General features: G+C 48.6%; 12 protein-coding genes across 12 annotated transcripts; 5 read left to right on the top strand and 7 right to left on the bottom strand.

Moving 5' to 3' along the window:
* Nucleotides 1–98: 98 nt before the first annotated feature.
* Nucleotides 99–1,386, top strand: P175DRAFT_0506504 (bromodomain-containing protein; the record flags this gene model as incomplete). The annotated part of the gene is made up of 3 exons (XM_040898202.1): nucleotides 99–281; nucleotides 331–952; nucleotides 1,127–1,386. The coding sequence occupies 3 exons, from the start codon at nucleotides 99–101 to the stop codon at nucleotides 1,384–1,386; spliced, it is 1,065 nt and encodes a 354-aa protein (XP_040756354.1).
* Nucleotides 1,387–2,164: 778 nt separating this feature from the next.
* Nucleotides 2,165–3,601, bottom strand: P175DRAFT_0498062 (peptidylprolyl isomerase). The gene is made up of 7 exons (XM_040896425.1): nucleotides 3,304–3,601; nucleotides 3,135–3,212; nucleotides 3,056–3,072; nucleotides 2,896–2,999; nucleotides 2,687–2,831; nucleotides 2,373–2,620; nucleotides 2,165–2,303 (listed from the first exon to the last, which is right to left on the bottom strand). The coding sequence occupies exons 1-6, from the start codon at nucleotides 3,406–3,408 to the stop codon at nucleotides 2,425–2,427; spliced, it is 645 nt and encodes a 214-aa protein (XP_040756353.1). The 5' UTR covers nucleotides 3,409–3,601; the 3' UTR covers nucleotides 2,165–2,303; nucleotides 2,373–2,424.
* P175DRAFT_0554217 (mitochondrial 37S ribosomal uS13m domain-containing protein) lies at nucleotides 3,441–4,639 on the top strand (the record flags this gene model as incomplete). Its single annotated transcript, XM_040900546.1, has 4 exons — nucleotides 3,441–3,789; nucleotides 3,869–3,894; nucleotides 3,977–4,243; nucleotides 4,339–4,639. 4 exons carry the CDS (start codon nucleotides 3,441–3,443, stop codon nucleotides 4,381–4,383), a joined length of 687 nt encoding a protein of 228 aa, XP_040756352.1. The 3' UTR covers nucleotides 4,384–4,639.
* A 37-nt stretch (nucleotides 4,640–4,676) lies between these two features.
* P175DRAFT_0471647 (WD repeat WDR12/YTM1 family ribosome biogenesis protein) lies at nucleotides 4,677–6,383 on the bottom strand. Its single transcript, XM_040895099.1, has 2 exons — nucleotides 6,180–6,383; nucleotides 4,677–6,105 (listed from the first exon to the last, which is right to left on the bottom strand). The coding sequence occupies exons 1-2, from the start codon at nucleotides 6,310–6,312 to the stop codon at nucleotides 4,769–4,771; spliced, it is 1,470 nt and encodes a 489-aa protein (XP_040756351.1). The 5' UTR covers nucleotides 6,313–6,383; the 3' UTR covers nucleotides 4,677–4,768.
* Nucleotides 6,384–6,502: 119 nt separating this feature from the next.
* P175DRAFT_0554215 (uncharacterized protein) lies at nucleotides 6,503–9,351 on the bottom strand. The gene is made up of 4 exons (XM_040900545.1): nucleotides 9,038–9,351; nucleotides 8,484–8,970; nucleotides 7,437–8,427; nucleotides 6,503–7,387 (listed from the first exon to the last, which is right to left on the bottom strand). The coding sequence occupies exons 1-4, from the start codon at nucleotides 9,197–9,199 to the stop codon at nucleotides 6,571–6,573; spliced, it is 2,457 nt and encodes an 818-aa protein (XP_040756350.1). The 5' UTR covers nucleotides 9,200–9,351; the 3' UTR covers nucleotides 6,503–6,570.
* Nucleotides 9,352–9,938: 587 nt separating this feature from the next.
* On the top strand, nucleotides 9,939–13,532 carry P175DRAFT_057075 (putative zinc metalloprotease). Its single transcript, XM_040901046.1, has 3 exons — nucleotides 9,939–11,028; nucleotides 11,085–13,156; nucleotides 13,216–13,532. Exons 1-3 carry the CDS (start codon nucleotides 10,137–10,139, stop codon nucleotides 13,450–13,452), a joined length of 3,201 nt encoding a protein of 1,066 aa, XP_040756349.1. The 5' UTR covers nucleotides 9,939–10,136; the 3' UTR covers nucleotides 13,453–13,532.
* Nucleotides 13,533–13,902: 370 nt separating this feature from the next.
* P175DRAFT_0471638 (mitochondrial 54S ribosomal protein bL34m) lies at nucleotides 13,903–14,599 on the bottom strand. Its single transcript, XM_040895098.1, has 2 exons — nucleotides 14,449–14,599; nucleotides 13,903–14,358 (listed from the first exon to the last, which is right to left on the bottom strand). Exons 1-2 carry the CDS (start codon nucleotides 14,511–14,513, stop codon nucleotides 14,016–14,018), a joined length of 408 nt encoding a protein of 135 aa, XP_040756348.1. The 5' UTR covers nucleotides 14,514–14,599; the 3' UTR covers nucleotides 13,903–14,015.
* A 155-nt stretch (nucleotides 14,600–14,754) lies between these two features.
* On the top strand, nucleotides 14,755–15,684 carry P175DRAFT_0498058 (uncharacterized protein). Its single transcript, XM_040896424.1, has one exon. It carries the CDS (start codon nucleotides 15,005–15,007, stop codon nucleotides 15,527–15,529), a length of 525 nt encoding a protein of 174 aa, XP_040756347.1. The 5' UTR covers nucleotides 14,755–15,004; the 3' UTR covers nucleotides 15,530–15,684.
* Nucleotides 15,685–15,799: 115 nt separating this feature from the next.
* P175DRAFT_0528473 (zinc metalloprotease) lies at nucleotides 15,800–17,478 on the bottom strand (the record flags this gene model as incomplete). The annotated part of the gene is made up of 5 exons (XM_040899616.1): nucleotides 15,800–16,032; nucleotides 16,091–16,283; nucleotides 16,342–17,088; nucleotides 17,174–17,356; nucleotides 17,464–17,478. 5 exons carry the CDS (start codon nucleotides 17,476–17,478, stop codon nucleotides 15,800–15,802), a joined length of 1,371 nt encoding a protein of 456 aa, XP_040756346.1.
* A 298-nt stretch (nucleotides 17,479–17,776) lies between these two features.
* P175DRAFT_0498055 (translation initiation factor eIF2 subunit gamma) lies at nucleotides 17,777–20,047 on the bottom strand. The gene is made up of 3 exons (XM_040896423.1): nucleotides 19,413–20,047; nucleotides 18,359–19,345; nucleotides 17,777–18,300 (listed from the first exon to the last, which is right to left on the bottom strand). The coding sequence occupies exons 1-3, from the start codon at nucleotides 19,934–19,936 to the stop codon at nucleotides 18,270–18,272; spliced, it is 1,542 nt and encodes a 513-aa protein (XP_040756345.1). The 5' UTR covers nucleotides 19,937–20,047; the 3' UTR covers nucleotides 17,777–18,269.
* A 275-nt stretch (nucleotides 20,048–20,322) lies between these two features.
* On the bottom strand, nucleotides 20,323–22,136 carry P175DRAFT_0513789 (putative 60S ribosome biogenesis protein Mak11). Its single transcript, XM_040898772.1, has 2 exons — nucleotides 21,158–22,136; nucleotides 20,323–21,103 (listed from the first exon to the last, which is right to left on the bottom strand). Exons 1-2 carry the CDS (start codon nucleotides 22,085–22,087, stop codon nucleotides 20,531–20,533), a joined length of 1,503 nt encoding a protein of 500 aa, XP_040756344.1. The 5' UTR covers nucleotides 22,088–22,136; the 3' UTR covers nucleotides 20,323–20,530.
* A 474-nt stretch (nucleotides 22,137–22,610) lies between these two features.
* Nucleotides 22,611–27,940, top strand: eaf1 (MYB and HSA domain protein). The gene is made up of 5 exons (XM_040900544.1): nucleotides 22,611–22,859; nucleotides 22,942–23,085; nucleotides 23,220–26,047; nucleotides 26,107–26,264; nucleotides 26,318–27,940. Exons 1-5 carry the CDS (start codon nucleotides 22,816–22,818, stop codon nucleotides 27,509–27,511), a joined length of 4,368 nt encoding a protein of 1,455 aa, XP_040756343.1. The 5' UTR covers nucleotides 22,611–22,815; the 3' UTR covers nucleotides 27,512–27,940.
* Nucleotides 27,941–27,995: the final 55 nt, after the last annotated feature.

Raw genomic sequence — 27,995 nt, 5'->3', positions numbered from 1 at the left:
AGTCAGTTCCCAGGCCCAACAGCGCACTTCAGTGTTACTCAAAATCTCCATCGTCCAAGGGCTGCGACCGCGACAACCCCAAAGAACCTGACGCTGAAATGGATGACCGGATGGATCACAAAATGGACGAAGCGGAGGCAGACACTCAACCCCCTCCTCCCGACAGCACTCAAAGCGTTCCCCTCGAGAAAAGAATAGCTTTCGAGAAACCAAATCCCGTCCCTGATGCCAAACGAATCAAGACCTCAGCTACAACATGGAGGTTTGCTTTCCCAGAGAAGGTATACTAGGGCCCTGGAAACGCTGTGGAGTGTTCTAATTGCTCCGCAGCCTGCAGTTTTAGAAGAACGAAATGGGGAGATCGAATTTCGGGTTGTCAACAATGATGGTTCTCGCGACAGTACAGTTATCCTTACAGGTCTCAAATGCCTGTTTCAAAAACAACTGCCAAAGATGCCCAAAGATTACATAGCACGTCTCGTCTACGATCGTACCCATTTGTCTATCGCCATAGTGAAAATGCCTCTGGAGGTTATTGGAGGAATAACGTTTCGGGGATTTCGGGACCGCAAGTTTGCCGAAATTGTTTTTTGCGCGGTCTCATCTGACCAGCAGGTGAAGGGCTATGGAGCACATCTGATGGCCCATCTAAAGGATTATGTCAAAGCTACTTCGCCTGTCATGCATTTCCTAACTTACGCCGATAATTACGCCACGGGATATTTCCAAAAACAAGGTTTTACCAAAGATATTAGTCTTGACAAGTCTATCTGGATGGGGTATATCAAGGATTACGAAGGGGGTACACTTATGCAGTGCTCCATGGTCCCTCGAATACGGTATCTTGAAGTTGGCCGTATGCTCCTTAAGCAAAAGGCAAGTGTTCTAGCTAAAATGCGTGTCTTGAGCAACAACCACATTATCCATCCACCACCTCCGCAATGGGCCAACGGCGTAGTTACTCCTATCGATCCACTCTCTATCCCTGCTATTCGGGCAGCCGGCTGGTCCCCAGGCATGGATGCATTATCGCGAGAACCACGCCACGGACCTCATTTCAACGCACTTCGACGATTTCTCAACCAAATCCAAAACCACAAACAAGCATGGCCCTTCCTGCATCCAGTCGACAAAGACGAGGTTCCCGATTATTACAATGTCATTACATCACCAATGGACCTGTCGACTATAGAAGAAAAGTTGGAGCGTGATGATTATGCTGCACCAAAAGAACTTGTCCACGACGTTAGGTTGATTTTTAGTAATTGTCGGCAGTATAATGACGCAACGACTGTGTATGCCAAGTGTGCAGTCAAGCTGGAGAAGTACATGTGGAGTCTTATTAAAGAGATTCCAGAGTGGTATGAGTTACTCGAAGATGCATGATTGGTGCTAGTGTACCGTCCTATTTCAAGTTTGGTTTGTTTTGGATAACCTAGCGGGCGTTTTATATGGTTACAATTGGTGGATTTGGCGTGTTATGCAAAGGAAAGGAACTGGGCGACTGGAAGGGCAACATGGAGACTGAGAGAGCAGCAAGCAAGGAAGCTATATAGATAGCCCCACGCACCGCGATGTCAAGCAGCTGTATCTAGTAATTCGCTGTCACTGCAGTAGAACTATAGAGTACAACAAGTGCTAATTATATATCACTATACTGTATGCACACTACAACCAGAGGGCAAAGCCAAAGCCAACCTTGAAGTGTAACCAGGCAGACAAGATCTGGAGACCACCACCGGTAGCCCTGGAGCACCCGTCAAATCACCGCCTTGGAAAGAACGAACGACACTTTTCCTCAATGAATCATCATTCCTGACATTGATCTGCCATCTTGCCACCTACCTCTAAACTCACCAGGCGGGACACGGTAAATGCGACTTACTTTGCCACTGGGTATCATGGTATGGAGGGACTTACCCACCAGTGCTCTAAATTGCCAAATACCAATACTATACGCACGCTGTACTACTAGTAGTAGTACTTACTTCAGTGTGGAATTAAATCTCGTCTGGTTGTCAATTCATTGACTGCTTCCTGCAAGTCTCACCTTCAACGAACCAGATTATTTGATTTTGCTTATGACGTGTGTTCAGGATGTCAAGATGAATTCTGTTAATTTCTCGCTCTTTCTCGATTCATAGTTCAGACAATGCTCTTTTCTTCCTCCTCTTTGCGGAGCTTGTTCTTTTTGTAGCTCTTGGCCACGAACACAATCACGCCAACCACCACCACAAGAATTGCAAGCCGGGGCAAGAAAGATGATGAAGATCCGTAGGAGCTGATGGGAAAGGGTGCTGCTGCTACTGACGGTTCAGCCGGCTGAGACGGCTTAGAGGGCTCTTCGACAAGATCTTGGGGGGATCACCAACCATCAGCACATTAGGGCTTTCTTATGCAGCAAACACGGAGCGGGGAGCCCGCTCAGAGCTCCTCGTGGCTACCTTTGTTTTCAGCCTCCTCCTTGGGTTCGGCTTCCATCTCGAGCTCGCCGCTCTTTACGATCTTGACCGTCTTCGCGGGCTTATCGCCTGGACCCTTGGCGACGTTCTCAATCTTCTCGACAATCTCGTAGCCCTCGAGGACCTCACCAAAGACGACGTGACGGCCATCCAACCAGCTGTGTTCCCCCATTTAGTCAGCTATCTAAATAGAATCATGAAGATAAACGCTGGAGATGACTTACGAGGTGACAACGGTGGTGATGAAGAACTGGGAGCCGTTGGTATCCTTGCCGGCGTTGGCCATGCTCAGAAGACCCTTGCGAGTGTGCCTAAGCTTGAAGTTCTCGTCTTCGAACTTGGCGCCGTAGATCGACTTTCCGCCGGTACCTTATTCGAACGTAGTTAGGCCCGGGAACGCTACGGTTCTTCCCCATGCAGAATATATACTTACCATCGCCGCGGGTGAAGTCACCACCCTGGATCATGAAGTTCTTGATAACGCGGTGGAAGGTAGATCCCTCATAACCGAAGCCCTTCTCACCTGTAGCAAGGGCACTTAGGGACGAAACGTCAGTAAACATGGACTTAATCCAATCCAACCGAAACCATACCGGAAGTTCTCAGCAGTCTAGGGAGAAGATGATTAGTCGACGTCGACGGTAAACTATCACAATCCATGGGGGAAATCACCTTGGGAACGGTCTTGCCGTACAATCCCAGGACAATTCTGCCTAGGGGTTCATCACCATGCTCGATATCGAAGTAGACCTACCCAAGAGAGAGGGTACAATTAGTAGTTGACATTCAAAAAAGGAGATGGATTGCCCTGTTAAAAGCATTGAAAACAGGCATTGGCTACCTTGTTGGTAATCTTTGGGCCGCGGGTCTCAGAGGCCTGGACGAGAGCCAGGCCAATGGCTAGGACCACGAAAAAGGACAAGAAAATGCTTTTGAAGTTCGCCATTATTTCACAATGGTACCTCCGGGACTTTGGTGATGAAGATATGGGAACCGAGAGGTCGAATTGGAGGAGATAACATTCCGTCGCTCTCGACGTTATCGGGGAAGACGATGAGGGAGGCCAGCTTGCATCATGATGGAGCTATGCTAAGTTGGGAAAGGTGCTCTGTAATTTTCAAGACTATGCTCAAAGAATTACCTGAGACTCCCATGAAAATGCAACGGGGGAAATCAAAAAATCATCCAAAGATAGTGAAAATTACTCGCATATTACCGGGAAAACATTATTACGGGATAATTTCTTCTGACCTCAACTCGTCCCGACATCCGACAAGCAAAGCAAAAGAATCCCCAATATCCCCAGGCACCGTTAACCGCCAAAATGGTTTGTACCACTTCAATTCCTTTTAAAAAGTCTCTCAAACCCCCGCTAAAATAAAGGTACCTTCAGGTTTTCATCCTAGGTGTGAACTTCCCCGAGCGGAATCTCGTCAAGGCAAGTAGCAACCCGCAACGTCTCTCCCGTGCACTGCACGCTCTAGTCTAGACTAACATATTCCCCTAAAATTCAGAAATCCCTCGAATCCTTCTTCGGTGTCGGTTCTCAAGCGTCATCGCGCCTCCTCGCGCGTTTCTACATTCACCCGACATGCAAAGTTGGCGAGCTCGCAAACAAACAGGTTCTCGATCTGACGGCCGCCTTGTCTGATATGAAGATTGAGAATGATCTTCGGAGACAGTACCTCGACGATATCAAGCGACTAAAGGAGACGGGAACATACCGTGGGAGGCGCCATGCTCTAGGATTGCCTGTTCGGGGACAGCGGACGAGAAGCCAGGTAGGTTTCCTCCATCGATATTTTGGATGGCAATTCACTGCATCCTTCACCTATATTCACGGCGGGGGTTATTCTGATCCTTTTTTACACTCTAGATCCAAACTGCAGTCAAGCTTAACCGTATGGAGAGACGACTTTGAGTGTGAACTCCGAGTGCGGTGCTGCATCACCTTTGGCGGGGTTTGACGACTGGTTTATTCTGTGCGGGCATGGTATGGCGTTGTATTTCAATGTAATTTTATTGGAAAGTTTGATTCCCCTAGAAATTCGATGGAATGTACTATATGTGGACAAGAAACCATTAGATGTTCGGTAGCTTCTCCTTAGCTACTCCAAGTAGGAGGATCTACTTGATAATTGCTCGTAACGATTGCTCAGGCAAAACAAAAAAGAAACAAGTGATTTCAAATGACTATATCATAACGACTCATATAAAAAAAAAAAAAACATTCGTTGTAAAAGCTAGGATTTAAAACTTTTCACCGTACAATTAAGACGCCAAACCCATACATATATGCAATTAATCTAGGCAGAAGACAGTACTCCTTCTCCACGATTGATTTGAATCCGCTTATCTTCACCAGCGCTCACAATGCCAACCGATTGATCCCAGCATACGCTGAAGACCTTGACCCCTTCTCCACCAACACGCTTGCTATTCGCCTTGCCTTCTTCCTCAAGACTCTTCCTTGTAATGGAATACACGCTTTCGCCAACAACTCCGTCTTTGTCGGTTTTGGTGGCACGGATATCCCAAATTCGGCAGGTGCCGTCATGACTGCCGCTGATGAGCCCATAGGTGCTGTGAGGGTCACGCGCAAGTGTAACCACAGCGTTTGTGTGGCCCCGGAGAGTCATGGCGGAGATGGTTGCTGCTGATGCGCGGGGGTCTATCAAGGTGATATGACGGGCAGAAGTTCCGGTGGCAAGGAGATGGTGATCAGGAAGGTGCTCGAGCGAGAGAAGCGAATGCGACGTTGTGCGGGTATCGACGAGGGCAGCGGTCACAAGATCCCATGTCCGGAGCGAATGATCCCATGAGGCGGAATAACCCACAGTCGAATCCTTGGCATCGAAAATTGCGGCCGAAACAGGAGCAGTATGGGCGGACAGAAGGGCTAGCGGCCCGCGCTGCGAGACACTCACAGAGGTATTCAGCTTCCTCCTCTTGGATGTCCTCGAGACAGCGGACGGGAGGAGGCTTTCTGGGGCAGCTGGCGCATCTGATTTCTTCGTGGACCAGAATCCTACACTATGATCTGCAGAGGCCGACAAGATGCGGTTCGAAGGTGCATGCACGGCTAACGAGTTGACACCAGATTTGTGCCCGTAAAGTTCGAGTTGTGGGGAGATCTTCGCGGAGAATCCATCATCGCTCTCAGAATATTTCCATAGACGCACTGTCCGATCTAGGCCGGCCGATACGATTGAGGTTGGGGAAACAAACTTTGTCGCCTTGATGGAAGAGGTATGTCCTCCGTCGGCTGGAGATGGTGAAGTTGCGATTATCTGCGACGACATATTCCATACCCGAAGCAGGCCATCGTAGCTTCCAGAGAGAATTCGTTCTTGGCCTTGAGAAACAGTCTTGGAACTCCAGTTCGATGCCGGCGACGTTGCGGAAAGCACATCAACAGAGCTGACCCAGTCATCATGTTCAAATGAGGCGATGTGCAGAGGGGGGATCAAGGCTCGGACGTATTCAATTTCCAGTGTAGTCTCCGCAGATATACCGTTGGCCGTTAGATACTCATCGATCGAAGTTCGGAGGAATGCTCCATTGACCAGGAATTCAAACGGAACCGGTTTGTCATTGCCCAGGAGATTGTTCACCAGCGTCGAGAGAGCATATCGCCTCAAGCCTATGGTATTCAGGAATCAGAATGATGGCCAAGCTAAGCAGCTACTGCATATAATTGCTGGGATACAAACTCACCAGTAGGAACCAGAATAGGGCCCGTATTCTCAGGCAGCGCAACATCTTCCTGTTGACTTATGAGTTGCACACGAACTTGTCGCTGTGCGGACTGTGATGAGGAGTCCGCAGCGGGATTCTGGTCATTATTCATCTTGAGCCGTGAAATTAACGAAAGACTCGTATGAATAGCGGTGTCGAAGCCCGTATTATGCTCATCGACAGTTTACAAAAAAAAATCTCCGCTTGACGGGGAGGAAAAAAAATTACGGCGGGCGATGCGGCCACTCGCGCCAAGCGCGGAAGATTCCCCGCATAGGTTTCCAAAATGGACAACAACTTTTGCATAACAAGATTAAATGGATTTATTGCGCTTTAATTTATATACAAGTGACTACTGAGCACTTCGCTTTCAGCCTCTGGAGACTCTCCGAATGTCAGCAATGGCTTTTCGCCGATAGTCGGATTCAGCGAATAGGGCTTCAATCAGATCGACAACTTCATCCGCTGAGAACTCCAGAGATAGCTCCCCATCCACCCACAAAAACTTGATATCAGCGAGCGAACTTTCAAGGATGTTGACCAGATATTGGAATTTGAGCCAACCTCGCACATAAACTGCGGTCAGAGGAATAGACTCGGCATTATCCGAGTTCTCGGGCAGAAACAGATTCTCTAGGTTCGAGATGGAATTGCAGAACGAAACAAGTCTTTGAGACTGCGATTCGGAGATGTCGCCCAAGTCCTCAATGTCGATAATAAGCTTATTAATCACCGTCGAGACTAGTGACCCAATTGACTGGAGAAGTGCAGAATGGGATAATATCGGCTGCCACTCCTTAAAAACATACCGAACCCTTTCAACAGTTGCACTAACTGCGTTTTCGCATTCCCCAAGAAAAGGTTGTTCCGAGCATTGGCTAAAGCCCTGAGCTCCATCAAGCAGGTCGGTGACAATTGTTCGTTGAGTTTGCATCTCTTTACTATAAGCGAATTTGCCAAACTTCTCCAGAGCTTCAATATCCGTGTGAAGTCTGGGCAGTTGGTGTTCCTCTGCCACTTGATGTACCTGGCCTGCGAGATATAAGCTGTCATTGTACAAGTGCATCTGACCCGCCTTCGGTTTGAGACTATAGAACGATGGAGCAGTTGCTTTGAACATGGCCAGAATAAGCGTTGGAAGAGCGAGCAGGCCAGCCCCAGAGGAACCAACAAGGGGATGGGATTGCCTAAAAGATACATTAGAGGGTTGCATACCACGGTTGAAGGGGAACGTACGTAGGTTGAGATATAACCTCGGAGTCCAAGATCTGTCGCCGAATAATTTCGATGATACAATCGGGGACATCAGTGACAGTGTAAGTTTCCTTCAAGGTAACTTCTTTGGGGAGAGTTTTAGCGGTGTTGTCGCCATTAGCAGATTTGGTTGATGCCTTTGGCTGGGTGATTTCTACTGAAGGTTGATCATCCTCATCCTCTCCCCAACCCCAGGCATCCCCTACATCGTCATCCTCAGTACTCGTACTCGTCTCGGGTTTCGAATCCACTGCGTCGCTGGTGTCATCATCAAAGCCCCATGCACTAACATCCTCATCAACTGTATGGCCAGTTTCGCCTTCTTTGTCATCATCCCAGCCGGCATCCCAATCATCCGACGTTGAGTTCTCTAGCAGAACCTCGTCTGTTTCAGACACTTGCTTCTTTTCAACTCTCTCTACCTGGCGTGTGTTCCCCTTGCTGGCAGCAAGCGCTTTGCGAACCTGGTCCAAGGAGTCGACTCGTCGCCTTGTGAGCCACAGGCGAGGGGCTTGATTGACCCATGAGACAAGTTCTTCTTGCCCATGCCAATTGAACGCCTCGATGGTCTTCGAGAATTCAAGAACCTCGTTCAAGATACTTTCAAATTCCTGTAGGCCATCAAGCTCTGTAGGTATGGCGGACGACAGCCAATGAGATATGATTCTCGATGAGAGGGTAGGGATGAACGAGTCTGAAAATGAACTGAGAACGGCCGTTGGAAGGTGCTGGTGGAGGAAGCCAAGGACTTTGGCTACGCGGCCCAAAAGCTCCGAAACTGTAACTCGCGATGGCTCAGGGCCAACATGGACAGAACATTTGTCTATATTAATTTCGTGGCTGTAGCCATCCACATCAGGTAGCAATAGCGGATCTACAATCGCCAGGAACAAGCCCTTTTGAAATCTATTGTTCGCTGGAGTAAATTCATCGAGGAGGGTCAAAGCTGAAATAGTTTCTTCCAACGTATTCTCTGCTTAAATCTTAGCCGTGTTTTCTCACAATAAACCAAATTGAAAGGATTCTTACCAGAGACCACCAGTTTACCCTCGCTCTGGTCAACCAGTAATACTTCATCCCAGCGAACGTGAAGGAAGTCGATAATTTCTCGGCGCAAACCTGCTATGTTCTCCAGAAGTATCCCCATTACATTGGTGTTCCGGAAGGAGCTGTCTCGGTTTACAGCATGATCAACCGCTTCTAGAGTATCGATGGCAGCTATGATATTTCCCTCTTTATATAGGGTTCGACAGGTATCGAGCTGTTGACAGAGCCTTTGCACCTCCTCAAGTGTGCTTGTTACAGCCTGGTTGAAAACAATCTCCTTCTCGATCAACCCCGCTTTTGCAGTAGCATCTTCGATTTTCGATTGTAAAGGTCCGGTATTCTCATGCTGCTTAACAATCTCCCGCGCCGTAAGTCTCGATTTTTCGAGGTCTGCATGAAGCTGCTTTGCTTGGGATATCCACCCATCGGCATCAAAATCATTTTCCCGGCTCAGCGAGCTGATCTCCGCCTATTCAGTGCACGAAATTAGCACAAAAGTCCACCGGCTGTGCAAGGAAAGTCGGAGATGTTCTTACTTCCACTTGGTCCCTGGCTTTCGTAATGAGCTCCAATTCTTTTGCAAGCGCTGACTGCGGAAACTCGGCAGCTACAATCTGCTCTGAGTCCGGATATGTGCCTTCAGCCGCGAAGTCTAGAACGGCCTGGCATATCTCCTGGTCCGATGTTTGAGTCGACATGCTGCCTTGTGTCTTCCACCAAGGATTGGTAATCTTCTGAAAGTAGACCAGGAATCGTCCACAGTGTGTGGTCAGGGAAACGAATGCAAGCTACAAGCTGCACTCCTCAGAGGTCACTTCGCAGCTACTGGTACTAGCAAAGGAGATTGTATTGTTGACCAGCACCAACTTGGGGGGAAGCTATGCTGTCCTTACCATGTGACTCCGCATCCTGTTCACCGCCTTTGGTGGGCTGGGCCCGAATAAGCTTGGATTTTGTGCCTCACAAAGCAACCTTTAGGCCTGGTTGCAATTCGACACGAGAAATCGGAAACTAAAGCCTATGAAGGTTTCTCCTCAAGTGTCTAATTCTGTTGATCGGTTGGTATGGTGATATTCGTCTGTACCTGAACCCCAAATCTGCTCTACACGTCTTCAGCCCGAAGACAACATCCCCCTCAACGCACAACACGGTTCTTAAGTCGAGACGTATAACTCGTGTCAAACAGTGACCATCGCGTTGGCTCGTCTTGTCATACGAGGCCTGCCCTGGGCTACGCATATTCAATCTATGTGAGTTTGTGTTGCTGTCGGCTTTCTATAGGGGATGAAACGAACAAAATCTCCACCCCTCTGTTGAATGCATTCCTGTTAGTACTAGAGTTATGTTGAGGGCTCGCTGAGGTCAAATGGAATATACCTACTCGAGGCTTTTTTGTGTTTGCTTCATTTTAAGTCGTCTCAATTTTCTCTTTCTTTTCATCTCAGTCTACCACTTGTCCCTTCTTGTGTGTTCTGGGCAATAATACTAGCTTAGTTTGAACAGCGTTCATATGCATTCCAATGCGATTCCCAAAACGTAACTAACCGATCTTCGTCCAGATCTTTATTATCTAGACCCAATTCAACCTTCCAAATCAAGAGTTATTCCCGAAGACTCGCAGGGTCACTCGCGAAGATGCCATCCATCCCGAACAATCACTTTACACTGCTCCAGAAATTTAAACCAGACTACTCGCCAAGCGAGTTTGTCCAATATGAATCGCAGAGAACGGGAATGAGAGTTGTCGTTATTGACCAAAAGGGACCTAAGGTGACTGGGTATTTTGTTCTCGCTACTGAAATTCTCGATGACTCTGGGGCTCCTCATACATTAGAGCACTTGTGTTTCATGGGGTCGCGCAATTACAGGTACAAGGGATTCCTGGACAAGCTTGCCACGCGATTTTACTCGAATACCAATGCCTGGACAGCTACAGATCACACCGCATACACACTGGACACTGCGGGCTGGGAAGCCTTTTCACGGATGCTGCCTGTGTATCTGGAGCATGTAATTGCCCCAACGCTGACAGATGAAGGTTGCTATACTGAGGTGCATCATATTGATGGCAGCGGAAATGATGCTGGAGTTGTTTATTCTGAGATGCAGGGGGTTCAGAACAACGCAGCAGAACTCATTGACCTAACAGCCCGCCGGCTAACATACCCCGAGGGCGTAGGTTTCCGCTACGAAACTGGGGGTATGATGGAACAGCTGCGCGTTTTGACTGCCAAGAGGATAAGGGATTTCCACCGGGAAATGTACCAGCCTAAGAACTTATGTCTGATTATCACAGGCGAGGTAGACCATGACAACTTGCTAGAGACATTAGATCGGTTCGAAGACACCATTCTTGATGTCATTCCCAGCCCTACTGCGCCGTTTAAGCGGCCCTGGGTTGACTCAAAGCAGGCTCCGCAGTTGCCACAGTCTATTGTACAAGCGGTAGAATTCCCTGAGGAAGACGAATCCTTTGGAGAAATAGAGATACGTTTCCTGGGCCCGGATGGCACCGATCCCATTCAAAGTCAGTTTATCACATGTTCCTCCCCTTTGGATGAGTTAATACTTACTTCGCAATAGCTGGGGCTGTCAATGTTGTATTGCTTTACCTTGCTGGCTCGTCTGCATCTCTTCTGGATAACATCCTCGTGGAGAAGGAACAACTTGCCAGTGCCGTTTATTACGCTACGGATGATCGTCCTAGCCTTGAAATCCGTTTCACCTTAACTAGCGTGGAGACAGGAAATCTTGCACAGGTAGAGCAGCGATTTTTTGAGGTATTGAAGGATGCGATGGAGAAGGATCTCGATATGAAGTATTTGCGAGAGTGCATTGATCGACAAAGACGGACCTGGAAGTTCTCCACGGAGAGCTCTGCTTCTTCCTTTGCAGAGTATGTCATCTCGGATTTCCTTTTCGGAAAGAGAGATGGGTCGACTCTGTTAGATGTCGCAACTTTGACGGAGTACGATACCTTGGAGAAGTGGACACAGGAGGAATGGCGCTCTTTCATCAAAAAATGGATTTCCGATGCTCCTCATGTCACTATCCTTGGAACCCCTTCATTAAAATTGTCAGAGAGCCTGAAGAAGGAAGAAGAGGCTCGGGTTGCAGCACAGAAGAAGCGACTTGGCGAGGAGGGTTTAAAAAAGCTGGCTGACAAGCTCGAAAAAGCGAAGGCTGATAATGACAAGGAAATCCCCAAGGAGATGCTCGAGGATTTCAAGATTCCTGGTATTGAATCCATCCATTTTGTGGAAACAATGACTGCCAGATCTGGAGCTGCCTTGCGATTGGGACGGCAAAACAACAAAGCCCAGCAAATCGTGGATGCTGACGGGCCCGACATGCCCCTGTTCATTCATTTTGGGCACATTCCTAGCAGCTTCGTCCAAATCTCCCTCCTCATATCGGCACAATCTGTCCCTGTCCAACTCCGCCCTCTTCTGTCTATCTACACAGAGGCATTCTTCAACCTACCTGTCCAGCGCAACGGCCAGACCATCAATTTTGAGCAAGTCGTTGTTGAGTTGGAACGGGACACAGTCGGGTATTCCATGGAGACTGCCAGAAGCCTAGGAAACACGGAAATGTTACGCATCTCGTTCCAGGTTGAATTAGAAAAGTACAAAACCGCAATTGCCTGGCTGCAGGAACTTTCTTGGAACTCAGTTTTTGATGTTGAAAGGCTCCGAGCCATTACCAGCAGACTTCTCTCTGACGTTCCAGATGCTAAGCGTAACGGTGATGACATGCTTGCAGCAGTTCATGTCATGGTTCATTATGCAGCTGAATCCATTGTCCGTGCCCGAAGCACTCTAGTCAAAGCACGGTACCTCAAGCGCATCAAGCGACAGCTTGCAGAAGACCCAGAACAAGTTGTTGCACGCATGGAGGAGATTAGAAAGGCGCTTTTCAAGTTTGAGAATATCCGGATTCTGGTCGTCGCTGATCTTGAGAAACTGGCCTCTCCTGTCTCGAACTGGAAGCCATTCGTTGAGCGACTGGGCGCGGCTGAATCCCTCACGCCAATCACCGTGAGAAGGGCATTGCTCAGTGAGGCCGGTCAGAAACTGGGTGGGGAGGCATATGTGGTCCCCATGCCGACTATCGATTCATCCTTTGCCTACGCGACGGCTCGTGGTCTTGACTCGTACGACGACCCGAAGCTCCCCGCGTTACTGGTAGCGATCGCATACATGAATGCTGTTGAAGGGCCGCTCTGGGTTGCCGTTCGAGGAAAGGGTCTGGCATATGGCACCAACTTTGCCTATAATATTGATACGGGCTTTGTCAACTTTGATGTGTACCGCTCGCCCAATGCCCACAAGGCTTTTGAATCAAGCAGAGATATCGTCCAAGCCCACCTCTCCGGAGAGGCTGCCTTTGACCCAATGATGTTAGAGGGGGCTATCAGCAGCATTGTTGTCAGTTTCGCAAATGAACAGATAACCGTCGCTAGCGCAGCGCAGGGCAGCTTCATTCAACAGGTAGTTCGCGCCTTACCCAGTAACTACAAGGAGAGAATCCTCAAGCAAGTGCGCGACATTAGCGTTGAAGATATAAAGAAAGCACTGCGGGAGATCATCTTGCCCCTGTTTGCTCCTGATACCGCAAATATTGTCATTACTTGCGCCACTGTTCTTGAACAGGTATGTTCAATTCCTCCTCTAGCCACCAGGAAAATTTCGGATACTAACATTTTATTTAGACTATCAAAAAGGGTATGGAGGAATCCGGCTTTTCTCCTAAGGTGCAACCTCTTAAGGAATTCGAGGATGACTACGGGTTGAAGGTTGGTGATGGTGAAGAGGAAGAATCCGATGACGAAGATGACGATGAAGAATCTGGATCAGATGAGGATGATGATGAGGATGAGGATGATGATGAGGATGATGATGAGGATGATGATGATGATGATGATGATGACGACGAAGATGATGAGTGATGCTTTGTAAAAACCTAATGATTGCCAGGGGTGTTGGTGGGTTTGCTATAGAAGGAAGGAAAGTGTTAGTTCCCCGTGATATAACGGCATCATCTCAACTAGAGATATAGCTTCGACAACGCAAGTAGCTAGTTTCCGTAGTGCCTATAATACTTTACTTTACGACTTGTACATGTCTTCTTCGTGACGGTTGACCTGGGCGTTATTCATAGCGTTCAAACATATTCCACAACAGATGAGCAAATGAAAGCACCAAGATATATATATATATATATATCTAGCGGAACACAGACAGTCGAAGATATTTATATTTGGATATTTCTATGATACAAGCAGGACAAAACAGGCCCTGACCCTTTCCGCAAAGGCAATAATATCCAACTCTCAATATCACCATAACCGATTCAATTCCCCATCTCCCGCATGTGTAGACCAGGGAAGCTCCCGGTAACCAATGCCAGCAAATGATCCAGAGCAAGGCAAGACAAATACATAATACAACCCCAACAAAGAGACGATGAGAAACTTGAAGGGAGAAAAGAAACCCCCCCCCCCACAGATATTTACCAACTCAAAGACTTCCGCCCCTTGGCTTTACGTCGGAGCAGAATCTTTCGTCCTCCCTTCGACCTTAGCCGGGTCAGGAATCCGTGGCGCCGTTTCTGCACCCTCCGCGAAGGATTATAAGTTGTGCGTTTACCCGCGAGGGAACTGCTAGCAGAGAAAGATCTGGTTTGCTGGGCTGGACTGGGCGATGCGGAGAGTGTGCTCTGGATGTGGGATCGGATGGAGGAGAGGCTGCTTTGTAGGTGTGGTTGTGGGTGGATTGATGGGCGGGTCGCGAGGGAGAAGGATCGGAGTTGTGATGGGAGTGAGGAGAGAGGCGATACGGGGGCGATTAATTGTCTAGGAGACGTCAATGCTGGTCTTAAATATCCGATCAAATGACCAAGAGAGAAAAAGGAGGGGGGGGGGGGGGGGGATGAGTCCCTGTACCTGGTCGTCAAGGACGTAGCTGTCCTGAGAGCGGAGGGGATGGCCCGGCACCGCACGCAGAGCATTGTGTCGACGGGGAAAGATATAACGCAATGAATGAGGACAGGGTCTAATGAGTGGACCGGGTAGATTTCGATTGTGCTGGTGCGGTTTGGCTCGTCTCTCGTGGTGTTGTTGCCGTTGAAGTTGCTGGTAATGGGAACAAAATTCACGAACTCCGGCGCCGCAGCAGCGCACGTGCCACCAACATCCGAACTTTTTTTTTTTTTTTTTCTACTTACGAGAACGTCCCATCATTATTGAAAACCTCAAACAAAGTATACTCCATAATTCATTATTATTCAATTTGAAATTCCCCTCGGGATTGCTGATAGAAGACAAACTATTCTTTACTCAATCCCTAATTATATTCCTACTCTTCCAACCCACACTGCCGTATTCTGGGATACGCAATCGCCGCGTTGAAAACACCCACCGTCCAAACAAGCGCAAGAAATCAGACTGCATTAAAAGCACCAGAAGGGGGGGGGAAAAAAGAGGCAATCACACATCCATAATGTCCGCTCAAGATCCTAGCCCTCTCCCGCCAACAACTATCATCTCCTCCAAACCTATTTCACAATCCATTGCACACGATTTCCTCGCAGCCTACCTCGACCGCGCCACCACAGACCCCGCGCTCCAACCTAACGCCGGAATTAGCGAGCATGGCCCCGTCTCACGAACTACAGCTGCAGCGCCGAATCTCATCTTGCACAATCTGAAGCGTGTGCAGGCTGGTCTGGCAGGGGAGGTCCTAGGTCGGGATTTGGCACTCGCAAAGCTCAAGGAAGGCCTTGATGCCCAGCAGCAATCGAAGGATGCAACTGCGGGGGAGACTGGGCAAGATGGCTGGGAGGATGCGAAGCAGTTTGAACAAGGTGTGGATACGGAGGGCGTTGCTGGGTCTCAGGAGCTGATGGATGTGGACAAGGTTGATGCGGACGCTTCTGGGCGTGTGGATAAAGAGGAGAGGAAAAGGAAGAAAAAGGAGCGCAGACAGGCTGAGAAGAGAGCGAAGGCACAGGTCTCGGAAGAATGAACGGGGATTTGGCTCTTGAGGTGTTAATGTTATCGTTCAGGGGTCTTTTCTTTCTGGGATCTAGGAAACGAGAAAGCATACAGGCGCAAATGGTTGATGGGTTTATTTCATTACTCTTAATGATATCTCTTTTTTATCTTTTATTCTTGAACAAGTACAAGCTATTCAGTATCCAATGTGGACTTTTTGGTGGCTAACCATTTTCTATCCCTAGACCATCACACTCCTAATACTCAGGGGGTGTATTCGTGCATGGCACTAGTAAACCTCTCACAGCTCACGGTCAGCAGCTTTGACAGGTTTGTCACTGTCTTCCATCTTGAGGTTGGTGACCTTTCCGCCTTTCCAACCAAGTGCCTTAAGTCTCTCCGAAAGGATCGGGTGAGAGTAATGATAACTGGCGTACATCCAGTCCGCATCCATGGTGCTCAGGTTCTGAATCTGAAGTTTAAGAAGAGACTGCGAAAGCTCTTCAGAGTATCCAAGGTTCACGGCAAATGCATCTTATTCTTCGTTAGTATTCACCAAGGCTTAAAGCTATGCCAGAAAATGGGAACCTACCAGCTTCGAATTCAAATTTGCGGCTAAGAATGTTCATGAGAAGCTTAACAACAGCATCCATGGGGGCGAGGGCGTCCGAGAACAAGAGGAATCCAATCATGATGGGCTGCTCCGTGTGGAAACCAAAAGATTGATACAGAGACTTGTTGTTGACGAAAGCAGAGAAAAGGGCAAAGATGTAAAACATGTGGAACTGTGATTTGGGGTATTAGCGTACTGGCTTTGGATAAGTGAAGGAATCGGCAACCTACTTGAGCAATGCCAAACAGCTTGGTAGTGTGGCTAAGACTCCAATGGCCCAATTCATGGCTGAGAACAGCGACAACCTCCTCAGGCTCACTCTTTTCGATCAAAGTGTCATAGATAACAATGTGCTTTTTCCAGGGAAGACCGTAAAAGTATGCGTTGCTGTGTGCACTCCGCTTGCTACCATCAATCACGTGCAATTCTTGGAGTGGGAAGTTCAGCTTCTTTGCCAGGTTCTCAACGCCCGTCTTGATTTTTCCAGGCTCGAGAGGAGACAGCTTGTTAAACAAGGGCAGGATGACGATAGGATAGATAGTGATAGCAAAGATCTGGACGAAAATACCAAAGAGCCACAAGTAGTAAAAGAACGAGTTGCCAGTCTTCTGAACGATCTTCAGTACAGCACTGATTATTGGAGTGCCCAAAACGATACCAAGCATCTGTCCCTTAAGCATATCGCTGACCCATAATTTGACAGTCTGCTTGTTGAACCCAAACTTTTCCTCCAGGACGAAGGTGTTGTAGTATGAAACCGGTAGCGACAGGAGTGTGCTGATCAGATTAAAACCAAAGATGAACAGGAGTGTCTGCGAAATTTCGCCCTGAAAACTAGCCGGAAGATACCGTGCCAACAGAAAACCACTGAGTCCCCATAGCTTGGGCAGGACATCGCCGTAGATGAACGCGAGATTCTGAACCTGACCATATAGACCCGAAATGAAACCAAACTTGGCTTTTGCTCGACCGTATGCCTGGAATTACACGAAAAAAAAAACAAAGGTCGTAAGCCAATCCATTCGCCTTCTTGACACTAATAACGGACCACCAGGGGCATACCTGACTCTGATCATAGACCTTTTGGGACACCTCACCCTCCAGTACCTTGGGAGGGCTAGTTCGTTGCAAGACCTTGTATTGACGAATAGAGAGAAGACCTTCGAGGATAAACTGACCCAAGGAAAAACCGACAAGCACGTTCTTCCAAGGGAAGAGCGGGCGGTCGAGGAGACGCGCCAGTTGCTAGAAGCGCCACGGTAGTCAAGTCAGCGTCGATTTACTCCGTTGCACCACGAAACTCCTCTACATATGTGCAGAGCAGAAGGATTCCTCATTTCAGAAATACTTACATCAAGAATGTACATTGTAAAACCTGCAGCACAACGGACAGTGCAGGATATAAGTGGCTGTGATGTGGTCCGTTGTTCGCTGATAGACAAAGGAAAGGACAAGACAAGACAAGAAGAAGCTGCGACAGATGATGCCTGGAGCCTTAGTCACCCAACCATTTCCTGATCATCACAGGGTTACTGTGAGTGCATTGTGTCCAGTACCTAGGTACTCTGTACAGCCCTTTTTTAATATTACAGGTTTAAAAGTCCTTTTCTTGGTAATCTGCTTAGATTGTATCCTTTGAATTAGTTTATTAAAAATGATATGGGTCTTAGATTTTGTTCATTGCATTTCATAATTCCCCTGAATCATCTCTTCTAACCGTCCATAAAAGTTGAAAACAAGAATATGATAGATAGGCACAAGAAAGTTTTTTTCCCCCCTCCCCTAAACAGAACAGCGTCATAACACACGTCAAAGAATTGGCCGTCTCTACTTTATCTTTCCAAAACTGTCCACTATTCTCCCAATCCCACCCGCTGGAGACATGGCTTCATGTCTCGGAGCCTTCAACAGGACAGTCGGTGCAGGAGAACCCACGTTTTCTTGTCCTTTGAAGTTTTCAGCAGTTGGAATGGGCGACAGTTGGACCTTCCTGCATTCTCTACTCAGGGATTATGCCTGGCGTTCGCTTTTATTACCGTAACCCCTTTCTTCTTTTGAGTGCCAACCACCAGAATCCACTGTCAGAGACCGCTGCTCTCATCTCCCACAACCCCCTCCTGAGTTGGCTGACCTGAACTTGACACCAAGTATTCTTGGTTTAGTTGACAATGGGCTCAAGGGTGTTACCACTAGAGACGGCGGAATTAGAAAGGGTTCTAGGAACAAAGGGAGAGGGGGAAAACTTACGCGACAATGTTGGCCCAACCGATCAGACGCCAGTGCTTCTCGATTCTTCGACTGATGGCAATCTTCTCGCCAATCTCGGTACAGGCAGGGCTGGTCAAGCTGAGCTTGGCAACATCTGCCTTGACGCCCATGACCTTTGCTCCGGTAGCTGTAGAACCAATGTTGACCATGAGGACTTCATTCTTGGTCAGCTTGGCAACCTTCTCCTGCTTGCCATCGGCGGTCTTGACACCAAGAAGTCGGCGCAGCAGGAAGTAGTTCACCTCCAGCTCTGTGTAGATAGCGGGCAGACGTCCACGATGACCCAAGACGAAACCAACCAGACGATCAGCACGGCACAAAGTAGGGTCCACACGAGTTCCAACACCAATCAAGCCACCAGGAACAGCGAACTTCAAGTCATTATGTTCGGCGAAGAGCGACATGACTCGCGAGAAGATGGGGCGACATTGGATCTTGCCGTTCTCGTCCTTGGTGACGAGACCAGGTCGGATTTCGATCTCATCGTTCAGCTTCAGGACACCGGTTAGGATAGAACCACCCGCAACGCCACCCTTCAGTTCCTCAATCTCAGCACCTGGCTTGTTCACATCAAAGGATCGAATGACCATCATGTGAGGCGAGGCGGTGAAATCACGAACAGGAACAGGGATGTGCGAAACGAGATATTCATTCACAGCATCGATGTTGTACTTAAGCTGCGCGGAGATGGGGATAATAGGGGATCCATCAGCAACAGTACCACGGATAAATTTCAGGATTGACTGATAATGCTGCAAGGCTCCGTCTTCCCTCATCAAGTCAACCTTATTTTGGAGAATGATAATATGGCTGAGCTTCATAATTTCAATAGCCGCCAAGTGCTCGGAGGTCTGGGGCTGGGGGCAAGTTTCGTTTCCGGCGATCAGGAGAAGGGCAGCATCCATGACGGCGGCACCTGACAACATGGTACTCATGAGAATATCGTGACCGGGGCAATCAACAAACCTATCGAGGTAATGAACATTAGGATACGGACTTTCGTCTGCAAAAAAAAAGCTAGTGTTCAACATACGAAACGTGTCTCAGAAGTCGGTAGCGGCCGGCACATCCCTCTCGCTCACAGGGAGGGTCGATTTCTTTTTCACTCTTGAAGCTCTTGAAGCATGTTGGCCGAGGACAAGCGGGGTTGTCGCACTGATAGATTTTGGCATTGGCATAACCAAGCTTGATAGTAATGTTGCGCTCCAACTCGTTCTTGAACCTGACAGTCTGGACCTCTGAGATAGCCTTCACCACCGTTGACTTTCCGTGAGCGACGTGTCCAATCGTACCGATGTTAATGGTGGCCTGGCGGGCAATGATTTCGGGGGTCAGAGGGGTCAGTGTCGACAGGTCGAGGGTCTCTGGGTCTGGCTGCTCAGGGAGCTCTGGCCTCTTCGGCTGGGGGACTGGAGGCTCTGTCTTCTTCATGGCCGACTTGAGAGACTTTTCGTCGTCAAGAGGCTCTTGGTCTTCAATGTCATCGTGACCGTTGGCATCGAGGATGGGGGAGCCGGGCTGGGACTCCTCGTCGGAAAAATCGCCGTTTGAAGCCATAATTGCTATTAACAGCGGATTCGGGGAGAGAAGAGGGGTATTTGGGGAGAGGGGAAGGGGTGGAGGGTGGAGGGGATGTCGGTCGATGAAAATTGCTGTTTTTCAAACGACTGAGGCGCTACAATCCCTCAGGCTTTGGTCGGTGGGGTTCTGATTTTGTGCAGTGGAGAGCGAGCGGGCGGTGGGCAGCGGCAGGATTGGGACCCGGTGCAAATGTCCCTTAGGTACTTAGGGCCTGGTCACTTCTCGTTTCTAATTATTATTCGTGATGATACTTTTAAAAGTAATTTGAAAGTAAACTCCTTCTTCTACTTATGGTTGTTGGATATTGCCTCTTTTTTTTTTTCTTTTTTTTTTTAAATTGCAGCCCTTAACTATGTCTTGGGCCTATTTTTTCAGCCTGTCCTCCTCTCTTTATACCTGACTATGAGTCATCCTCAAAAACGGATGCTTCCAAGAATCATCATCAACATCATTGTAAGAATACTCGTCTTGATGTCCGTCATTTTTTTACACTCCTTGATAGTAATAAGGGTTGGGTATATAAGACTAGCATTTTACCAAGTAGTAACATCGAGAACATGATCACCTTCCCTACTCGTCACCATTTTCCTCGCTGCTCGATTCTTCCTCACTTTCCTCATCAAACGATTCAAAATCTTCAAGTGTAGAAGGGTCTTCTGCAGGACGCATCGCAAATGCTTTGAGACAGGTAATGCGATTGCCCGTGTCGTAAGAACCAAGCAGCTTTCCAACTTGAATATCCTTTGAGTCGCTGGATTGTTTTGCGGTCTCCCGTCCTAGGGCGGTACCATGTACCAGCCATACACGCACGACACCTTCGCTGTTTGCCGTGACCACAAGAAAATCATCCCTCTGGGATGCTGACTGTTCCTTCAGACTGATGATTTCGAAATCTTTTACTCTCCCGGGAAAGCCATGTGATCGGCCCCCGAATTGGGCGACCGCTTCAGCATGAGGAATAGAGGACTCATCACCATCTTCCGGTTGTCGTAGTTTTTTAGTCGAGTAGAATACAACCCTGCCATCCTCAGTTGAGACAGCAAGCAGTTCATTAGCATCCTCCGAGGATCCCAGTGGGACGTATTTCATTTGGTGAAGTTTGCTTCGAGGACTAGGGAATACCCTGCAAGTAGGGGTCGAGTCCTGCTTATAAGTTAGAGAAGGGACTTTAGGTAGACGCATAGGATGAGCACTTACGATCCCGAAAACAACGGCACCCCATTCAAACGCGACGGCGAATTCAGTTCCCTGAGAGTTCCACACAATCCTTCTTCCCTCGCCTGTATTCCACTTCCCTTCCTTAACGCTTTGTAGAATGTCCTTGGTGAAGTTCAAGACGCCAGCTTTTCTTCCCGTAACTAAATTCCAGAGTCGCATGCACTTTTCTCCTTTACCCACACTTAGCATCAGCTTCATACTTGGGTGTACAGCAAAGTCATTGACGCCGGATGGAGAGCCTCCAGGAGGTGCAGTATCACCGCTCGGCCTGCCTTGAACTTTCGGATGAGGAGCCTTTATGTTGGAAACAACAGTCCAGTCTCGAGTCTTCGTAACAGATATCGTATTGTCCTCCGCGGCAACTAGAAGTTTCGATCTGGAAGGAAAATGAATAGCGGTGATGGGAGCAGAATGGTGTAGCAAAGCTCCAAGCTCTCTGTTCCTAGGGTTTTCTAAAACCTTGTTCCCAGCAAGGGTAGGCACTGCTGGATAGTATTCATTCACGGTAGGAGGAGCAGCGGCCAAAGTATAGAGATTGACCCGTTCATCCGTACCTCCGCTCGCTAGGATGACTTTTGGAGGTTCTGTAAGCTCTGCTTTTGGCATTGGTGACAAAGCCAGAGATCTAATTGCGGATGAATGGGCCTCAAACAAGAATGTATCCACAAACTGCACTAGAGATGGACTACTGGAAGACTGCTTCGAGTCATCCACAGCCAAGCTGGACGAAGAAATGGACGCAGTGAAGCCATGCAACACTCGTTCATAAGATCCGGTGACGATTTGCAAGGTGATCGCAGGTCCGTCAGAAGATGACGATTCTTCCTTTGTTGAAGGTTTGGCAACCTTTGCTGGCTGCTTTGTAGGTTGCGACTCCTTCAGAGTCTCTTCTCTCTTGCGTTTTGCCATGGTTGAACCTTGATAATTCGAGGATATGAAGATTATTGATATTCCGCTGTTGACTTGAGGAGCATCAGAAAGCGGGCAACTTTTTTTTTCTGCCAGCCATTTCCGAGCGGACTAGGGCGGTGTGGTTCTTACTGCCTGGGGTGTCGAGATTTTTGAAAATTTTTCAGATCCATGACAACCATACCCTCTCTGCCTTATGGCCTCAGGCTTCCATTGATGTATCTTTGGTACGTGCTGCCCAGGGGGAAGAGAGGGAGGAGTTAGTACTCCGTATTATGGAAGATACTCTTAAGGTCACTAAATCCTTGGAAGAAATTAAAGAGATGGCCCTTATTGAGAGATCTGTATACAAAATGATAACGAAAATAATAATAATAATAATAATGCAAACCCTCCTTGTTTGTAGTCATCACAATCATACCTATGTAGTTCCCTTCATACCTACCTCCTCTCTCTCGCTGCTCCCGGCACCCTTCCAAAAAAACTCTCGAGCCAACCAAAAATCCCCCTTCTAGACTACCCGTTCAAAGGTCCTCATCACCACTAACACTCCCCCAAAAATCCCTTCACAGAGCAATTATCGTGTCGTATCTTTTGCTTCCCATAACACCACCACCACATCAGTTCCATCATTATCGAGCGATTTTTTCCTTCTGGATGACTTCGCTCAGTCGATTCCCCTTAATTTTAGCGCGTTAATCGGATGTTGTGTTCTTGAAATAGGCCCGATGCTCCGAGAAGAGCTTCTTCGGTCTAAAAAAGATGAGATCGCGTAAGTTTTAATTTATTCCCTGCGATTTATTCCATTCCTTTGAGTCTTGAAATATCGATTCATAACTTACTTGGAATTTTAGACGTTGTTTGTTGTCGCGGAAGCGCAAATTGAGCGAGCTCTACTTTGCGACCGTAGGCTACGCGGGCGCGACCGAGAGCCCGCTGGCTGACTCTCTCTATCAGGAGAAAGAACAGGCGTTTCTGGACGCCAACGACATTTCAAAGTGAGTTTTGATTGAACATGACCTACTTCAGCATTTCTAGATTTGTATTCCTTTCTCTCTTCATACTCTTCTATCATTGCCCTTGCTCCTCAGCCATATATCCCGCGATTGCGCATTTCTCACCATTTCTATAGAGGTCGCTACTTCAACGAAGCCACCCTTCCGTCTCTACCTAACTATGCAGCCATTCCATCGCGAGAGGTTAAAGAAGCGCCATCGGCGAGGTCTGTAGGGCCTCTTCCGGCTACTCACAATGCTATCCCAATCAGCCCGCCATCAGGAGGAGAAAATGCTACGCCGCAAGCTGATGAGGGCGTCGAAGCGAGAAATGTCACGGTCCCCCAAATTCTCGAAAAGAAACAGTTTCGACCCATAATTGAACAAACGCCCATCGAGCTTACACCTCAAGTCTTACCTACCTCCTTTCCCGAAGGATCGAAAGGATTCCATGTATCAACTTCCTCGGCCCCAGAAACACCTGCAAGAAGCCAATATTCTGAGAATGTTGCTATCTCCCCAAGTCAGGCAAAACTGTCTTCCGCAGTCCCGCCTCCGCGACTTGACGTCCCCCCCCCGAAAACTAAGCAAGATGCGCGCGCGTCCATTATCTCAGGGCGCCCTGCCCAACGAGGCGAGCAACCTCTATCGCCTGTCTCGTCCGCTGGCCTTCAGTCAAATAGCACGCCCCTTCCCATGACTGCGTCCCCTGCTACTAGCCCTGCAGAAGACATGATCAAACCTGCTGAGAAGCTTGCCGAGAATGACGCTACTGTCTCTAGACCCTCTAGCTTTGTTCCATCTACACCAGATGAACAACTTCGCTTTGAAGAGGCCCAGTCACTGCAACAGAATGCCCGCGTGGCGAACCAGATCAAAGATGGAGCTGCAACTACCTCTTCCACAATCCAGATCATTCGGGAAGACATTCCTTCAACTTCAGTTACGACAGACCTACAGAAGGATATTTTGGAATCAGCACCGAAAGGAGTGTCACCCGAGTCAAAGAAACTCACCCTGGTACCTGGAACCATCATAAGAGAGCCTCAAACGGATCAAGAGATTAATGTAGAGGAAGCCCCGCTACTTGTCCCACCAGTGAAGAAACCAAGTCCTCCGACTACTCAAGGCCCACCCCTCACGGAGAGGATGACGACTAGAGTGTCTTCCGGTGCAATTCGACACAAATCTGTGTCCGAGATACTAGGTGAAGCTCCGAAGCCAGCTTTGTCTCAGTCTGACAAGACTCATACGAGTACGAAACCTACAGAGATAGGACGAACTGCGACAGATACCTCGGCCGATTCTGCATCTAGGATGCGAATTAAGGATAGAAAGGCACGTGAGAAGGAAAGAAGCAAGCTTTCAACCGTGGTTTTCCCGAAGCAGCAACACCAGCAAGACAAAGAAAACCCTATGGATCTTGTTCGCCAACACTCTGGTGAACTTATTCGGTTGAACGAAGAACAGGACTATCTCTTTACGTTATTCCAGAATAAGGCATACGCCCCTCCTCGTGGCACGTCTCTGAGCACCCTGCTTGCTTCCGCGCACAAGACTTTGACTACCAAGAACCACCTCCTCGACTATCAAGAACAAATGGACTGCCGTATTCTCCGGCGAATCTATGACCTTCAAAATGCAAATAGATGGCCCTTGCGTCAGCTTAAGCGATCTGCCGAGCCACCCCGGCAAGGAGCGCACTGGGACATTCTTCTGGATCATATGAAGTGGATGCGCACTGATTTTCGAGAGGAACGCAAGTGGAAGCTTGCGGCGGCAAAAACCTGTGCGGATTGGTGTGCTGAATATGTCCATAGTGATCCCGATTACCAAGCATTGCTTCGTGTGCAGACAAAAATACCTCGTTGGAAGTCTCAAGAGAAGGATCAATCGCAGTCTAGCATGATGGCTTCTCCTCCAGATGAGACAGCAGATGAGGCCCTGGGGATTTCTCACCCCACACCAGATCTAGTCCCCTCGACAGAAGATGACTCTGTTAGTGAGGGTTTCAACGATGACCTAAGACATGATATGCGTGACACCATCGCACCGGCCGCAATTTTCTCCCTCGGATCTGATGAATTTACCTTTTCCTTGGATATGACCCCGGCAGCTCAGAAGCTTCTAGACGAATTACCGATCTACGCCCCCATCAAGATTTCGCCGAATACAAATCTCCCTACTTTTAAGGAATCCCCTGATGCATCATGGAAGACTGAGATCCTTCCGGTTTCAAAATATGCCCAAGGGAAGATAGTTTTTCATGACGATGAGCCTCCGAGAAAACGTAGCCGCTACGATTATTCACAATACAAATCCTACTCTGAGCATAACTATTTAGAGCTGCCCCCAGAACAGACCAATGTTGCGCTCTTCCAACCCGAGAATAGGCACATACGTGATCGCATCCATCCCGCCCAACCTTTCAGACCTCCAACCGAATATCCTATGCCTTCGCTTGGTTTCCTCGAATCAAGACAATCTTCTCAGTGGACGTACGCAGAGGACGAGGAGCTTCGTAGTCTCGTCGAAGAGTATTCCTACAACTGGTCGCTGATCTCAAGCTGCCTTACGCCCTCATCTCAATTCACCTCTGGCGCGGAAAGACGAACGCCTTGGGAGTGTTTTGAGCGTTGGGCAGGTATTGAAGGGTTACCTTCCGACATGTCAAAAACACCGTATTTCCGGGCTTATCACCAAAGGATTGATACTGCACAACGTAATGTGATGGCGCAACAAGCCGCAGCTCAACAGCAACAGCAGCAGCAACAGCAACAGGGCAACAACAACAATGGCAGCAGCAGCAGCAGCAATGGCCAACAAGCTGTACCGATCATTCGTCGAAGAGGAACGCAGCCTATTCGGGTTGATCGCAGAAGGTCTTCCAAGCATTTAGCACTACTCGATGCCATGAGGAAGCTGGCGAAGAAGCGCGAAACTATGATTCAAAAACAGCAACATGGTAGGAGTTTGAAACAGCCCAGCCTCATCTGAAGAAGCTAACCTTGCTTTCTGTTTCAGCTTCTCAACTAGCATCATTGAGGAAGGTTAACGAAGCCAACCAACCCAAACCTCCTATTTCGTCACCCGCGGAATTTAGTCGTCTCAAGCATGAGCGCGAACTGAAACTTCAAGAGAGGCAAGAACAGTACCGCCAACAGATGATGGCCCAACAAAGGGTAAGCTTGTCTCAGTACTTTACCCCTATGGCTATAACTAACTAGCTGGCAAGGCAAATATGGCGGCTCGCGCTGGCCAGCTTCCTAACCAACAGGCAATGATGAATGCTCCCAGCAGAACTCCTAACGGCATGCCCCACAACCCTGCCGCTCCTCCAATGGGTGGCAATCCCCCAAATGGCGTGCCTAATGGACTCCCCAATGGAATTCCAAACGGAATACCGAATGGGATGCCTCAAAACGTTGGAGTTCAACAAGGACGACCTCATGTTCAGGGTATGCAAGCTAGTGGTGGACCTGTCAATAGTCAGATGCCGCCTAATCCTATGGCGATAAAGATGGTGCCACAGTCTGGGATGCAACAGAACAGTGGTCCTCGACCCGGAATACCAGTGCAGGCGTCGCCAGATAATGCACGAGTGATCAGGGAGGCTAATCGCCTTCAAGAGCAACAACGGATTCTCCAATCCAGACAGCAGCAGCAGCATGCACAACAGCAACAGCAAGCACCACAGGCCCAGCAGCAGCAATTGCCCCCTCAGCAGGCTCAGTCCCAACCGGCCCAGCAACAATTCCATGCGCAGCCTCAGTTTGTCGCGCCTGGGTCCAATTCCCCCAACCTTAATATGCCCGCTGTCAATGGTACCCCGAACAATGCCGCAATGATGGCCGCACTGCAAGCGGGAGGCGGAATGCAGAGTCCATCCTTCCACAATGCTACACCGCAGGGCGTTTCTACTCCCTCACCCCGCATGACCCAACCAAACTTATTATCAGGTGGAGTGGTTCCGACGATTAGCAGCATTCAGAACCAAATCCAGCGTAGCAATCCCAATATGCCAATCGAACAGGTGAATAAGCTGGCGACGGACCGACTTCATCAGTATCAGCAACAGCGCATGTCCCAGGTCGCCATGAACGCTGCGGCGGGTAACCTAGGTAATCCCCATGCTAATTACCAGGTCGCGCATGACGGGAATTTCCAAGCACCTCAAACTGCCATGAATGGTGGTATAGGCATCCAGGTCCCGCAGACCCAAGGATATTCTCCGATGATGCGTGTTCCTCAACCCACTCCACAGAACCGTGTCCCTGTCACAAGCTCACCTGCCATGAATGGCGCTGTTCCTCAGCAAAGTCGAAGCGCAACCCCGCAGACCCAGCGCAGTGCCAGCGTCCAAAATGGCCCAGTGCCGGGTCCCAACAAGAGTCCTAATCCCCCACAAGCCCAACCCGCAGGCACCTAGGTGTTCTGGGTTGGCATAACTCTCTAGTATTTTCTTCTGTTTTTGCAGAGGATACCCTTGTTCTTCATTTGTACATATTGACCTTAGCACCTTTACTCCCGTTTTCATTCCCGAAATCCCCCCCTTGGCATACATGACTATGGTGTGTGTATTTCAACCCTTCACTAAGTCTTATACCTCGAATACCCTCGGCCCCTCGGCCACTCTTCTCAACGCCGTTACCCTTTCCATATTTGCGATCACAACCTTATTAATGTCGTGCCGTCACCGCACTCTCAGTTTTGACCCGAAATACTACGATGTATAGGCATCAACTAGTGTTTTATTTTCGGGACTTGCCTTGTTTTCCTCTTCTTTTTTTTTATGTAACACGTGTACCGATAGGGTAGGCGCAGAAGCTTAGGGATGTATCATGAAGGCTACTTGGAGTGAATCAAGTTTTAGGAACAGTTAATGACTACTAGTATCTTTTATATATGATTAG

Source organism: Aspergillus ochraceoroseus (assembly GCF_002846915.1).
Source record: "Aspergillus ochraceoroseus IBT 24754 chromosome Unknown P175scaffold_1, whole genome shotgun sequence".
Taxonomy (NCBI): domain Eukaryota; kingdom Fungi; phylum Ascomycota; class Eurotiomycetes; order Eurotiales; family Aspergillaceae; genus Aspergillus; species Aspergillus ochraceoroseus.
This window is presented reverse-complemented; position numbering and strand designations above follow the sequence as displayed.

What these genes read in the sequence shown, in the direction of transcription:
- P175DRAFT_0498055 (XM_040896423.1), bottom strand. Translation starts at nt 19,936, where the DNA reads ATGGCTTCAAACGGCGATTTTTCCGACGAGGAGTCCCAGCCCGGCTCC. An exon ending in CGACTTCTGAGACACGTTTC is followed by an intron (nt 19,346 to 19,412) that starts GTATGTTGAACA and finishes TTACCTCGATAG; the next exon opens with GTTTGTTGATTGCCCCGGTC. An exon ending in GGTTGGGCCAACATTGTCGC is followed by an intron (nt 18,301 to 18,358) that starts GTAAGTTTTCCC and finishes CGCCGTCTCTAG; the next exon opens with TGGTAACACCCTTGAGCCCA.
- eaf1 (XM_040900544.1), top strand. Translation starts at nt 22,816, where the DNA reads ATGCTCCGAGAAGAGCTTCTTCGGTCTAAAAAAGATGAGATCGC. An exon ending in TCTAAAAAAGATGAGATCGC is followed by an intron (nt 22,860 to 22,941) that starts GTAAGTTTTAAT and finishes TTGGAATTTTAG; the next exon opens with ACGTTGTTTGTTGTCGCGGA. An exon ending in GATTCAAAAACAGCAACATG is followed by an intron (nt 26,048 to 26,106) that starts GTAGGAGTTTGA and finishes TTTCTGTTTCAG; the next exon opens with CTTCTCAACTAGCATCATTG.
- P175DRAFT_0471647 (XM_040895099.1), bottom strand. Translation starts at nt 6,312, where the DNA reads ATGAATAATGACCAGAATCCCGCTGCGGACTCCTCATCACAGTCCGCA. An exon ending in CCCTATTCTGGTTCCTACTG is followed by an intron (nt 6,106 to 6,179) that starts GTGAGTTTGTAT and finishes TGAATACCATAG; the next exon opens with GCTTGAGGCGATATGCTCTC.
- P175DRAFT_0554215 (XM_040900545.1), bottom strand. Translation starts at nt 9,199, where the DNA reads ATGTCGACTCAAACATCGGACCAGGAGATATGCCAGGCCGTTCTAGAC. An exon ending in AAGCCAGGGACCAAGTGGAA is followed by an intron (nt 8,971 to 9,037) that starts GTAAGAACATCT and finishes TGCACTGAATAG; the next exon opens with GCGGAGATCAGCTCGCTGAG. An exon ending in GAGGTTATATCTCAACCTAC is followed by an intron (nt 7,388 to 7,436) that starts GTACGTTCCCCT and finishes TGTATCTTTTAG; the next exon opens with GCAATCCCATCCCCTTGTTG.
- P175DRAFT_0513789 (XM_040898772.1), bottom strand. Translation starts at nt 22,087, where the DNA reads ATGGCAAAACGCAAGAGAGAAGAGACTCTGAAGGAGTCGCAACCTACA. An exon ending in GTGCCGTTGTTTTCGGGATC is followed by an intron (nt 21,104 to 21,157) that starts GTAAGTGCTCAT and finishes ACTTATAAGCAG; the next exon opens with GACTCGACCCCTACTTGCAG.
- P175DRAFT_057075 (XM_040901046.1), top strand. Translation starts at nt 10,137, where the DNA reads ATGCCATCCATCCCGAACAATCACTTTACACTGCTCCAGAAATTTAAA. An exon ending in TGGCACCGATCCCATTCAAA is followed by an intron (nt 11,029 to 11,084) that starts GTCAGTTTATCA and finishes ACTTCGCAATAG; the next exon opens with CTGGGGCTGTCAATGTTGTA. An exon ending in GCGCCACTGTTCTTGAACAG is followed by an intron (nt 13,157 to 13,215) that starts GTATGTTCAATT and finishes CATTTTATTTAG; the next exon opens with ACTATCAAAAAGGGTATGGA.
- P175DRAFT_0471638 (XM_040895098.1), bottom strand. Translation starts at nt 14,513, where the DNA reads ATGCTCTGCGTGCGGTGCCGGGCCATCCCCTCCGCTCTCAGGACAGCT. An exon ending in GCTACGTCCTTGACGACCAG is followed by an intron (nt 14,359 to 14,448) that starts GTACAGGGACTC and finishes GACGTCTCCTAG; the next exon opens with ACAATTAATCGCCCCCGTAT.
- P175DRAFT_0498058 (XM_040896424.1), top strand. Translation starts at nt 15,005, where the DNA reads ATGTCCGCTCAAGATCCTAGCCCTCTCCCGCCAACAACTATCATCTCC.
- P175DRAFT_0498062 (XM_040896425.1), bottom strand. Translation starts at nt 3,408, where the DNA reads ATGGCGAACTTCAAAAGCATTTTCTTGTCCTTTTTCGTGGTCCTAGCC. An exon ending in GCCCAAAGATTACCAACAAG is followed by an intron (nt 3,213 to 3,303) that starts GTAGCCAATGCC and finishes TCTCTTGGGTAG; the next exon opens with GTCTACTTCGATATCGAGCA. An exon ending in TGACTTCACCCGCGGCGATG is followed by an intron (nt 2,832 to 2,895) that starts GTAAGTATATAT and finishes CGTTCGAATAAG; the next exon opens with GTACCGGCGGAAAGTCGATC.